The sequence below is a fragment of the Pteropus vampyrus genome, unplaced genomic scaffold, assembly GCF_000151845.1.
Source record: "Pteropus vampyrus isolate Shadow unplaced genomic scaffold, Pvam_2.0 Scaffold140, whole genome shotgun sequence".
NCBI classification, from domain to species: Eukaryota; Metazoa; Chordata; class Mammalia; order Chiroptera; family Pteropodidae; genus Pteropus; species Pteropus vampyrus.
Genome location: NW_011888921.1, coordinates 6,236,818 through 6,249,120, shown reverse-complemented (window position 1 = coordinate 6,249,120; position 12,303 = coordinate 6,236,818). Strand labels below are relative to the sequence as shown.

At 40.2% G+C, this 12,303-nt stretch overlaps 2 protein-coding genes across 7 annotated transcripts in view; one reads left to right on the top strand and one right to left on the bottom strand.

Annotated features, from left to right (window-relative positions):
- Positions 1–303: 303 nt before the first annotated feature.
- LOC111744731 (pancreatic progenitor cell differentiation and proliferation factor B-like) lies at positions 304–1,976 on the bottom strand. Its single transcript, XM_023535418.1, has 2 exons — positions 513–1,976; positions 304–475 (listed from the first exon to the last, which is right to left on the bottom strand). Exons 1-2 carry the CDS (start codon positions 763–765, stop codon positions 384–386), a joined length of 345 nt encoding a protein of 114 aa, XP_023391186.1. The 5' UTR covers positions 766–1,976; the 3' UTR covers positions 304–383.
- Positions 1,977–2,111: 135 nt separating this feature from the next.
- SLC11A2 (solute carrier family 11 member 2) overlaps positions 2,112–12,303 on the top strand; it is a 30,018-nt gene continuing 19,826 nt past the window's right edge. For 2 of the 6 annotated variants that reach the window (XM_023535414.1, XM_023535415.1), the window contains exon 1: positions 2,149–2,173. Coding sequence is in view for 1 of the 6 variants with exons in the window: in XM_023535416.1 (XP_023391184.1) it covers positions 2,128–2,173 (46 nt within the window). In the remaining 5 variants the exon portion in view is untranslated. Of the gene's footprint in view, positions 2,174–3,326; positions 3,480–9,830; positions 9,855–12,303 lie in introns of those variants that run through there. The other 4 variants (XM_023535416.1, XM_011368330.2, XM_011368331.2 and 1 more) reach the window with 4 other exon arrangements.

The following is a 12,303-nucleotide window of genomic DNA, read 5'->3' as shown; positions in this document are numbered from 1 at the left end:
TTTAAGTTCTAGCCTTCTCTACTTCCGTAACATTTACCTAGCCTTTTTTTTTTTTTTTTTTTGGCTGGCTGTTTGTCATTTATTTTGTTTGGTGCAAGGCACACAGTTACAAGTGTCAGGAAGGTTTGCATATGGCTAGATGGAGAAGAGAGAGACTCAGGTTCCATTTTGGTGTTTTGCTGTTTTGATATTAAAGAACCCAACTGCTTCTGCTTGTTGCAGCCTGCCTAGTCCATGGGGGTAGGGTGCGGGGAAAGGGGCTCAAAAGAGCTTAGCGCCTCTGAAGTCTGGTGGTAGCCACTCAGGATGGGGCCTGGCGTTGGTTTTGCTGGGCTGGCCACCAGGCTGCTTTCTTGTGGCTTCCCGTGCTAGGTCACAGGTGATCATGCTTCTGGAGGCCTGGGGAGATTGCGAGTGCCAGGGGGACTCCAACACTGTGGCCATGAATGGGAGAGTGGACTTTCCGAAATAGCAGCTTGCCCACCAGTGACTCGAGTCAGCCTTGGGGAGACCAGGGTGGTGGGCGATGGCTTCCCCAGGGTACTCGGCACTTCTGTAAGAGCTGTTACTGCATGTGGAACCCAGGTGGGTGGCCATGAGCGAGCAGCTCGAGGGGACGGCTGCCATGCTCTTGCTAGTGGGCTGGTGGAAGCCATCTGGGGCCTCACCGTTTTCGGAACTTCCAAGTCTGCTGTTTCTTAAAACTAACCAGCTTAGAATTTTTGCCTTATGAAAACAAATTGTTTTTATGTCAAATAAACACATTAAAACAACATAATCTAAAATATGAATGAATCCTTTAATTAGAAGCAACAACTCAGCATCCACACCAATATGCCACTGTATCACTTATACTTTAAAGCAAAAAATAGCATATTTTGTTTGTGATTCTTTATCACACAGGAGCATATAGATAGTTTATTTTACTTTTCAGGCAATTGTGAAGATCCCTAGTTTTTTCTACTGACTCTGTGGCTGTTTGGGAACTAGAGCCACTTGCTGGAAGCTTATCTTGACTAATATGAATTAATTTTTGCTTTGCTTTTCCACACTTATTTGCATATATTTTTTATGGTACTAAGCAGATTTTCTTTAAAGCTAACAGAAAGCTTTCGGAAGGAAGCAACTCATTCCTTTCCAGTGTCCCACCCCATTCTCCTCGCCCCACCCCGACTGCCTCTCCTTCCAGCTTTGCCTCCAGCGAGCCTACTAAACTATTTGCCTGAGGCAAATTTTTCTATTCTTTCAATTCCTTTCCTCCTAGACTGAGAAATTCTGGGCTTGCTCAGGCATTTTTTTCAGTCTCAGGTTTTCTGTTTTTTGTTTTTTTTGGTTTGTTTTTGTTTTTTTTTTAAACAGCAGAAAAGCTTTATTCGAAAGGAAAGTACACTTCCAGATGTGGAAGTGGGCCTGAGCAAGAGAAGTGGTTCAAAAGGCCAGTCTCAGGTTTTCGTTTGTATGTTTTTTCTTTTCCATCAGGCTCCATGTCCTGGGTTTGCGTGGCTTTGTTTTCCATTTGCAGGTCACTGATTGACCAGGCTAACGCCAGCGGATCCTTAAGATCCCAAGGGATAGGTGGGGAAGCATTTTCATCCACACTCTGAGACTCCTCATAATTGCATCGGTGCTCACGTACCTAGATGGAAAATACTTGTGGACTGTCAGCCTTGGGGTTAATTGGTTAATTAGGGGAGCAGAGTCCTAATGCAAATGCAGCCCTGGTACAAGTGCCCCAACCAGCTTCACTCCAAGAGGACTGGTATTCTGAAGGAAAGCTATTCCTTTTACTCCACCCCTTTCTTACACGTACTCACAGGCCCGCCTTCTGCTCCTGCCAAATGGAAGAGATGAAAATTTAGATTACAAGTTTTCAAACTCAATTAATCGTTCATTAATATCCAAGAGTGGCAGATATATGATGCTTCCCTTTTCATGGCAGGTCAAAGATGACATTTGATTATGCTTTGGAGGGTGTGGTTTGCTTCTTCAAATTCCTTGTCGGTGTATCTTTATCAGTGTTCTGCTGTCCAGAGCAACCGAGAGTGCCCTTATTTAACCAAGGGAGGCGCACTTGTCTCCACATATAGAGGCAGGAGCCAGCACTGGAAGTCAGACCCGTTCTGCACAATGAAGAAGCAGCTTAAGACCGAGGCAGCACCCCACTGTGAGCTGAGTAAGTAACTAGCAAGTATATTAGAGCCCAGGAAAGTTGTCCAGCTGAGCAGACTTGGAAGGGCTCCAGCCATTTTATTTTCTAATTGCAGCTGAGGTTCCTAGAGGAAGGGTTCTAGTCTGGAGGGACTTTATGAAACTCCCCAGATGTGTTATAGAGAGATTCTCAGAACTAATTTGTGCATTTTCTTTTCTCTCCAGGAGAAATTCTGTTTGCAAACCAGCCTGTACAAGATAACTGACGATGCTTGGCCCAGTTTTTTTGGTCCCTGAGTTTGTTTTTACTTCAGGCTTTATTTGAATTTTTCTTTTTGCAATTCACTCTCCTTTTCTCCTCTTGAACTCTTTTACCAAGTAGTAAAATTTTCTCCTAGTAGTTTTTACATGAAAAAATTGCAGGGGTTTATGCTTTTCCTCTCTAGGCCTATGACTTGGTTAGGTAAGCTTGGTTATCTTTAATTTAAGAGGGGTAGGGGGCGGCGGGGACATCTAAGGATGTTTCTAGTAGCTCTAAACGACATTATAGAATATTAGGATGATTTGTCAAACCATTTGTTTTCTCCCCTCTAAAGCACCACTAGTCTGGCCATCATCTTCAGAAAAAGAGTCTGGGGTGTGAGGTTGAGGCCGAAGATAGAGTGGGATTACTTCTGAGTAGGTGGAGATAAAGCTTGGGGGAAGAAGCGAGGCACCTGGGTAGGGAAAAGGGAAACAATTAATTCCAAGGCCTGGGAGTAGACAAGCTGATGCGGTCGAACTGGCTGCACTAGCTGATGTTTCGCGGTTCCTCCTACGTGTGGGTGCTTTTAGTGGGGCACAGAGACTATGATGTGGCTCTGGCGGACGAGAGGAATTGGTCCTGCCAGGTTGCTATACTTTATAGGGTATAGCTGTACCTCGCAGAGCCACGTCTCCAGAAGAAAAGGTCTTGATTGCCCGTACCTAACGCTGAGGCCCCGGCGAACCATGGCAGAAAACTTACCTGTCTACGAGGTGGGAGCCTCCAAAACCACACTCTGGGTTTGGCTAGCGCAAGAATCTGCTCTGTAGGTTGCGCCACCGGCGTGGCCCCGCCCCCAGCCTGACCTCGAGGTGGGCGGAACCTCAGGACTTCTAGTCGGGTTGCCACGCGCGCGGGCCGCTGCCGGGAATACGGAGAACCCAGCCAATTGGAATGTGCGGCTGTGGTCCTGTCAGCCAATGGCGGGGCGTGTAGGAGTTGGGCGGCTTGGCTCTGGTTCCAGGGCTATGGAGCCGCCTTCGCGGGGGCATCTTGTCAGGTGGCAGTGGAGCTGGTAAGGCGAAAGGTAGGCAAGGTCAAGGGTCACGTGGGCGCTTAGTTTTCCGCAGGCTGGCGGGGAGGGCGCAGGGCAGCTCCGGGGCTGGCTTGGGAGACGGCGCCGGGATCTGTATGCGGCACACGGGGCGCCGTGCGGGGCCGCGAGGGCGGTGCGGGCAGGGAGGGCCTGAGGCGCGGGGTCCAGATGGAGCCGTATTATTCGAAGGAAGAATAGGGCGCCCAGAGGGGGAGCGAGGTGGAGGGGAGCGAACACCAGTTCGCCGGGCCTCGCCCCTTCTCTGCCAGGCCTAGGAGAAATGGTCGAACCCCTGGCTGGATTTGCTGTCGCGCGGGCACCCGTGATCCAGCGTGCGCTGACCTGCTTCACGCCGCGGAACAGGCCGACGCGCACAGAGCAAGGTCCTTGTGGCCAAGTTGTTATCTGCGGAGCCCCGTCCGCTCCCTGGGCTCCCCACTTAAACTAAAACTTCATTTTTGTGCAGCCAACAAACATGTAATGCTTTCGTGTGAAAGGCCTGTGCACGCCGCTGCGTACTTGTGTGTAGATTGGTTTTAGGCCTGTTTGTGCAGCTTTCTGGCTCCAGGCACTTTTGTAGGGGCCATTATTGCATATTTTAAGTGGGGTGGATGCTCTCTAACTGTTCCGGTTTCATATGTACCTACTTTAAAAGCTGTTACTTTTGTTATCCCGCCTCTGGATTATTTTTCACTTCTGGTTTTCCCAACTCCTCTACCTCATATATTAGACTATTTCCAAGGGCATTGTTAGGGGATAAGTTGAGGAACCTGGGTTTGAGTTTCCTGTGTGTAAAATGAAGATTTCTCATATCGTCCACTGCTTTCAAAGTAGTGTTATGAAGTTAAAGAAATGAGACATCTCTTTAAAGTGGAAAGCAAAAGCAAAATTTATATGATAGAAGAGGCAAAGGGAGATAGACTTCCAGAAATTTTTGCTGGTCATAATTTTAGCGAGTATCAGTGAAACCAAGGGACACTATGTTTACCTTGACTCCTGTGGAATATGAAGCCTGACCAGTTTGGTTGTATAAACTTTTGAGCAAGTCGTTTAGCCTCTTTGTTCTTTTGTTTGCTCATACTTAAAATGGGGATTGATAATATAAATTTTATAGAGTTATTGGTAGGTATTAAATGAGTTAATGTACACAAAGTGCTTAGAATTGTTCTTCACATGTGGAAGTTTTTATTACCTACATGTTCCTTTTTTCCTATTAAAGATTCCAGATTAAACAATTCTGACCTTATCATCCTATGCCCAGAATCCTGTGAGCCTGTTGCCAGTGAACCCTCAGGTTCATTGTTTTGCATCCATGCATCCATGTTTTTAAGTTGATCTGAGTGTATAGAATAAATTATGCATGACTAGAGGCTTTCCGCTGGGTTTTATCATTATAAGGTTGGAAACTATTAGTATACTAGGTCTGTCTGATAGCTGTGTTGGGTAAATGAAACCTGAGAACTTCTTTGGCTGTTTACTTTTTCATTGGATGATATTGGCATTTACAGTGTTGGGGCCTAGGCATAGCTTATTATGGATCCATTACCAAAAAGGCCATGATTGCAGCATACTTGATTTCTCATGTTTCCGGAATGGCCAAGTTGGGACCGGGAAGGGGAATTTCTGGGTAGCCTGGCAGCACTTCTTGTTAATGAATGGGGAAGCTTGGTATGAATGTAATCTTACTCTATTATTAGGAAATCAGTGGTGTTCCTTGGATTACTCTGCAGAGCTACTAAACAGCTAAGGTTTAGTTTTGACTCAGCAAAGTGAAGGTTAGAGTTTAGAGAATGCTTTTCACAAAGTAGTAGCTTTTCTGTTTAATTTCTAGTGCTGAGCTTTGGTGGGTGCTGTGGAATCAAAGACATCTTTATTCTTTGCCTCCTCATCATGTACATAGATACAAATGTGTGCTGACAGATTTATGCCCTTTCTCTGGGCTTAAAAGTCCCTATTAAGTTTTCTTGAAGCTACCTGGAAGGCTCTAATGGAAGACTGTCTTGTCTTACAGTTCTTTTTCAAGGAAGCTGCTATTTATACATGTAGCCTTATTGGGATTTAATCACAAAATGAGAAACTTCGAATTTACAAAAAAGAATATTGCTTACTCAAGCAGTTTGCTGGCCAATTTGGCTGAACTACAGACGGTATAAGTTTGGTTATAAGCTTTGGAATAAGACAATATAGTACTTCCTGTAGAGTTGAAAGTTGGATGTTGGCTTGGCGAGAGTGGAGAACAGTGTCTTTGTAAAACCTCTCTATTTGTACTTGAATGAGAAGGAAAAGGAATGACATCTTTAAAGAGTTGGGTGTTTAAGACAGAAAGGGAAGCCTTTTATCCTAACATTGTCATCTTTATTATCTGAGTCTGTGGGGTTTAAATAAAATATTTTGGAAAAGAAGACAGGCAGCATTCGAATGTGCAGAACATAAGGAGTTAGAAGAGCTATATCTTGTCTCACTCATCTGGATGCCATTCTTTTGATAATTTAACACACACATATTGAACAATTAACATTTATTGGCCCCTAGAGGCACAAAGAAGAGCCCTCCAGGTAGTAACAGGAATATCATAGATAAAACAAAACAATATAATTTATTATAAGATTTATTTTAATAAAATCAGAATAGAACATAAAAGAGTTGGCCAAGATTGATAAAAATATATTTGTTTAATTCCTCTTCTGTTTTTAATTTAAGGTCAGAGTCAATTACATTTTTTAGGGTAAGGACCCAAATTTCCAGTGAAGACTTAAATTGGAAAATTAGGATTCTTAGTCTTTGTACTTATTGTTAGTAGGTCATATATGAGTTATTTTTGTTTGTTTTGGTCTTATTTATCACCAGTATTCAAGCGTCTATTAAGACTCTTAGGTAATGAAAGGAGAAGGCTACAAGTTAAAATCTTAACAGATTCCAAAGAGCAAAAGGAAGTGTGTATAAGGCTGGAGAATCTTATAGTATGTGTTGTCTGTCTTTACACATAATTTTTCTTTGCTTTAAGAAAAAAAATGTTGAGGAAAATATGTACTTAAAATTAGGGCTAGTCTACATCAGGAGGGCCAGTATCTTGTCATTGGAATAAATGAGTTGAATGTACTCTAATGATAATAATTTTTCATATTTGCCAGAGAACAAACTACTTAAGCAAATAGGAGGGCAAAACATTTTTTTTTTTCTGAGGCCAGAAGTAGGTATAGACTGATTTAATAGACTTTCTTATTTCAGTATAAAGGAGTCCTTGAAATTGTTTGCAGAGTTTGTGTTCCAGGATAGATGTGTCAGGCGAGGAAGCCAGGTTGGTCCTCCAAAGGGAAATGCACTGTTGTAAACTTCTGGTTTGGAGGAAATCAGAGGAAGCTCACACTGTGAGAGTGAGGAAGAAAGACCAGGCTGTGGTCTCTATAAGTAAAACTTTAGTGACTCTAACATGTGAGCAGTAAAGGAGGTTTGCAAATGGGTTAAGCCTCAGAGCACTGAGTAGAGAAAAGTGAAGAGTCCTATTTAGCAGGCATCGGGCCCATCTAATTCCAAAGTCTATGGTTGATGAGTGATATTTTTGTCTAAAAGATCAGTACTTTTTGACAGCCTGGCTACATTTCTTCCAGCCGTTATCGTCTTTCACACCCAGGCAGCTGGTTTCATTATCAGCTGTACTCTCTCCCCCCGTATCTTACTCCCTCTGCCCTCTTCTTGCTGCTTAGTTTTCTCTTTCTTTCTCTCTCTCTCTCTTTTCTCTCTTTTCTTTCTTTCTCTCTTTCTTTCTCTCTCTCTCCTTCTCTCTCTCTCTCTTTCTCTTTCTCGCTCTTTCTTTTCTTCTTTTCTTTTCTTTTTTTCTTTTCTTTTCTTTCTTGATTAGATGTTCTCCATGTCAGGTTTTTCTTTTAACTATAAAACAGATTCTCAAAAGTCCAACTCAGGTGAGAAACAGTGAACAATGTTGAGTTGAAAATGTGGTTTTCTGGTAGACGATAAGATTATTACTATGACTCACAAAGTCAGTAAAACAAAGAACAGTCTAAGCAGGTATTTCAATGGCCATTGTTTGTATGTGTGTGTGTGAGAGAGAGACTTACACAGAGGACTTGATGCGTATTAAGCACATCATACAATAGCAGTACTGTTTGTACTTTATGAACTGGGCGTGCTTGTGTGGCTTTCAGTTGAAGACATTCTGTATTACCCACTTACGTAGTGAGGAATAGAATTTCTAGGCCTTTTTCTTTAAACTAACACCAAAGGAGCTTTTCACTTTGTTCTTTCTGTCAGGAAGTACATGTAATCAGTCTTCAACCTGTCTTTTCTGTTTTATCATTTTATATTATTTTCATAAGAGAAAAATAAGATACACGTATCCAAATTTAAAAATTAATTCCAGACTTCACATCTTCAAGAATAATTTAGAAATTCACATGGCTTTTCTGAGCTGTTTCCCCTCACTCCCAGTGGGGGCACATTGAGTTTTGGAACTAATTAGATGGGTGACCTTGATGGAAAGACTCAGAAAATGGCACATCTTCATTGATCTAGAATGGAAAAATAGAGGAAGTAATAATCATTTTTTTAAAAATTGGCTAGTAATCTTTTTAAAATACATAGGGTTCAGAAAACAATGAACTCTGGTTGAACCACTTGAATATTTCTATTTCGTTTACTCCCAGTCATCCAGGGGTAGGAGCTCACCTTCATGAAGGACATCTTGGACAACATTGGTGTTAGATTAATAGTAACGGTTTAGAAGGAATATCAAGTACTTTAGCCTTAAAGTAGACCTTTAAGGAAAAGGGATTTTTAGAAGAAATCTTTACATTTTCTTCAGGACAAATGGAATATAAAAAAAAAAAATCTTAACTCCTTGTTATTCTCTAAAACACTTGTGTATCACTTTTTAAAGCCTTAATCTGTGCATCTGATAGTTTCTGCTTTGTCAGCAGTATGTTGCTGGCTCTGAACTTGTCTCAGGGAAGCATCAAGAGGGAGTCAGATTTAAACATTCCTGTTCACATTTCTTTAATCACTTGCTTCCATGCAAACACTTAGTTTGCCTCTATGAAAATTATTTGCCTACTTAATGCTGTTTTTACTTACATAGAGATGGGGAGCAAAAGAGGGGAAGAATTAGATGACTTCAAAAACATTCCTCTCTAAACCTTCCAATTTTAGGGCAATTGTTGCAACATTGAACACAACTCTAAAATCAGTGAAATAGTTTTGAATGCCTTTGTGCTCTACAGGGGAATTTTACAAAAACAATTTTTTTTTTTTTCAAATTTAGACTTTTTTTTTTAACCATAGGGGGAAAAGTTTAAGTTAAAATTACATATATTTTAACATTCATTTCTTGGGGCAATTTTAAGAACCGATTTGGCCTATTCAAATTGTTCTTTCAGCAGTCTTGTAAATGCTAAGAAACACACAGTATGTGTTTTGGGGGGGCTAACTTTATTTTGATATGATTTCAGACTTACAAAAGAGTTTCAAGCATAGTATCAGGGAATAAATGATTTCAAGATAATATGATAAGAGTAATGATAGTGGTGAGCAGCAGGGGCCTTGGGGGAACATGGAGGAGGGCCTTTAACCCAAATTAGGAAGTTAGGAAATGCTTTCCTAAGGAGGTGGCTTAGGAATTCTTTGCATTCAGGTGAATCCCTCAAATCATAATTTCAGAGCATGGCTATTTGGACACTAAGACAAAATAGTGGTAAGTTACACTTAAGGCAAAAATATGTACCTGCCAACTGAACAGCTACAGATCTCTGCTTATCCATTACAGAAGCTTTATCAGAGAGTATTCAACTGAACATCCCTAAAGTGTTTGTTGAGAAGTTGAGTGAATCCATATCACCTTTACATTTAAAAAAAATATTACATGCACATAGTAAACATTTTTTAAAATGCAAAATGGTATATTCAGTGAAAGGTCTTCCTTTTCCCTGACCTCATTTGCGCTCCCCCACTTCTTTATCTTGAGGACAGCACTACCAGTTTTTGAAGTGTTGTCCTTTGGAGATAGTCTGTATATATACATGTTTGTATATACAATGTAAATGTAGCATACTGTTTTATAAATTGTTTTTTTTACTTGACAATGTATCTTGGAGATTGTTTTCTGTCAGCACCTATAGATCTGCCTTATAATAGCTGCATGGTATTCCATCCTATGAATGTACATAATTTATTTAACCAGTCCCCTAACATCTGGGTTGTTTTTTGAGACTGTAGTCTTGATACTACAAACAGTGCTGTGGGAAATATCCTTGCACATACTTTCTTCTTTTGTGAATGTTTCTTTAGGACGCGGTCTTCGAAGTGGAATTGCTGGATCAAAGGATATGTTGACTTTTGACGCTTCAGTCAGAAAATGTAATTTTATTAGCATTTTTATCCTGTAAAACATTCTTACAACTTTTAATAAGGAATGAGATAAAATAGTTATGTCACATTTAACCATGAGTGCCATATTTTCTGTTATTGATTGCTGTTTGATAGGAGGAAACTTACTGGCTATAAGAGAAGGTGATACTTTATGGTTGATGATGAGCTAGAATATCAAAGCAGTATTAATCATTATTACCAAAGTATTGCTGAGTCGATTCTGGGTGCTCCTATCTCGATTTTATTTTTTCCTTAATGTAATTAAATGATTGCGATGGCCTGGTGGTATGGTCCTAGAGAGCAAAGCTGTCTTAATATTAACTTAATGCTTCCATATAGGTTTTAAATTTTCATAGAGACTTAAATACTGCGCAGCATACTAACCATAGTTGACCCTTTCTGTTCTCTGCCTTAGTTATGTTCTGTATATGCTGTAAACAGTGGAGCTTGTAGTTTGTTGACTAAAAGTTTTGATGAGAAAGTTGGAATCTAGAATCCATTTTCTCTCTTGGAATAATACATTCCTGAGATTTCAGTGAGAAGCTTCTTATATATTATTGGCTCTGTACGTAATTAGTATAAGAACAATCAATTAGAATACTAACAATAATTATTAAAAATTTTATCATGAAATGTTTCTGTCTAAAGTTATTTCATTATCACCTTTGAGGACTACAGGCTTGGGGGAAAACACTATTGTCTCTGTTGTTTGCTCTTTATAACTTAAACCTGTTTTTGATAGGAATTCTCAATGTATTAAACACTTATGTGTCTTTTTAAATAAACTGTCACTCATTACTACAAAAATAATCAGTTTTGGTGAGTAGGCCGCAATGAAGAAAATTGAGTTATTCTTAGTTATAATATTAATTATATAATTAATAAAATAATAATATTTTAAATAATAATGTTCTCAGAGCTGATCGAAGTACAAGGAAGGACTCTTTGCCTCATGCCAGGTGGCCCAAGCTCTTTTCTTTTAAGAGCCGTATGTAGTCCCAGATCTGATTTGTGGTTTCTAATTTATTGTGGGTTAGAATAACCTGATAACCTAGCTTCTTAGAATTATATGTAAAATATAAGTAAAAGGCTCTGGGTGGTGCCACGGGGCTGTGCTATGATTGGACTCCAAGTGGCTACACTGAGTGGTCAGATGTGTAAATTTCATTTAGGTGAGGTGCTATTGTAACTGGCTGACAGAGGAATTGGATTTCGTTAGTGTTGCTGTGGTCTTTTGGCTGATGTTTAGCCATCTGGTGGCTCAAAACATGATAGGGGTATGGCTAATTGTTCATTATAGCAAAATACTTGACATTGGTAACTGTAGAGATGAAATATGTTTTCCAAGTTAGCAAGTGGTTGTATGTTTTACACCCCAGAAGATAGATGAAACTTAAAACCCCTTTTAGATCTGAATTCTATAATTCTATGAGATAGGTATAGAATATAGTAGATAATCTAAAAAAGAAAGTAGAAGACTATTCAGATAGGAGCAATAATGGGACAAGAGTGAAAAAGACTATTTAAAATAAACAGTAAAAGATAGCTAAGTCTTAATAACTTTTTCAGTTGGATAGTTATCAAGGTTTAAGTGGGGGTGCAACAGTAAATATTACTTCATCTTTCCCCTTCTAAATTTGGAATTGATTGAGAATTAGATTCCTTAATCAGTAGATCAGAATTTTAAAAAATCAGCCTTATTGATGGGGTTGGCTGGAGAATACACCATAGATCTGTGGCCAAATAGGCTTATTGATACCCTCCTCCTCCCAGTTAAACTTAACCTAACAGAATGCTGGACATCCAAGAACACTCCTTTCCCCCCTACAGGTTGCTTGTTGCAGAATCAAGAGAAATGATGGCATCCTACAGACCATGCCTAGTCCTGTTGCCTCAACTCTTCACGAGAGCCCAAGAGGGGAGGGCTGTGGTCATTAGTTTCTTCTAATGAAGAGTTAAAGGGTTGGGGAACGAGATGGGAAACATTATAGCTGAAGTCTCCTCAGGGAAGTAGGAAGCTGGGAAATAGTGGCCCTCCACTATCAGTATGCTAGTGAGGTGCTTCCCTATCTTCCATTTCCAGAAAATTGAAGCTTTGGTTTATTGACCAAGCTCACAGAGTCGGGAGGCTTTGACTAGAAATAAATGACAAAGATTTATTCAAAGGTCTTAGGGTTTGCAAGCCATAAACACTACTAGGCAATACTCAGTGTTACCAAAGAGAAAGAAAAGTCAGAGATTTGTAGCAAATAGTACATTCTTGAGAAGAATCAGTTCTGCATTCTTAGCCCCACTTGGTCCAAGATGGTAATCATCACATGTCCAGTGGTTTAGACAATGGAACATTTTCTTTTTGATGTCATTCAGATGGGTAACTGGAGGTTTAATGTATGTCCAGGCATTAAATGCACAAGTACTAATATGCATTCAGGTATTG

Bases quoted from the DNA above. Each gene is read 5' to 3' on its own strand.
- LOC111744731 (XM_023535418.1), bottom strand. From the start codon at position 765: ATGTGTTTATTTGACATAAAAACAATTTGTTTTCATAAGGCAAAAATT. The intron at 476-512 runs GTCTCCCCAAGG...CTGGTGGGCAAG, and splicing joins AGCCATCGCCCACCACCCTG to CTGCTATTTCGGAAAGTCCA.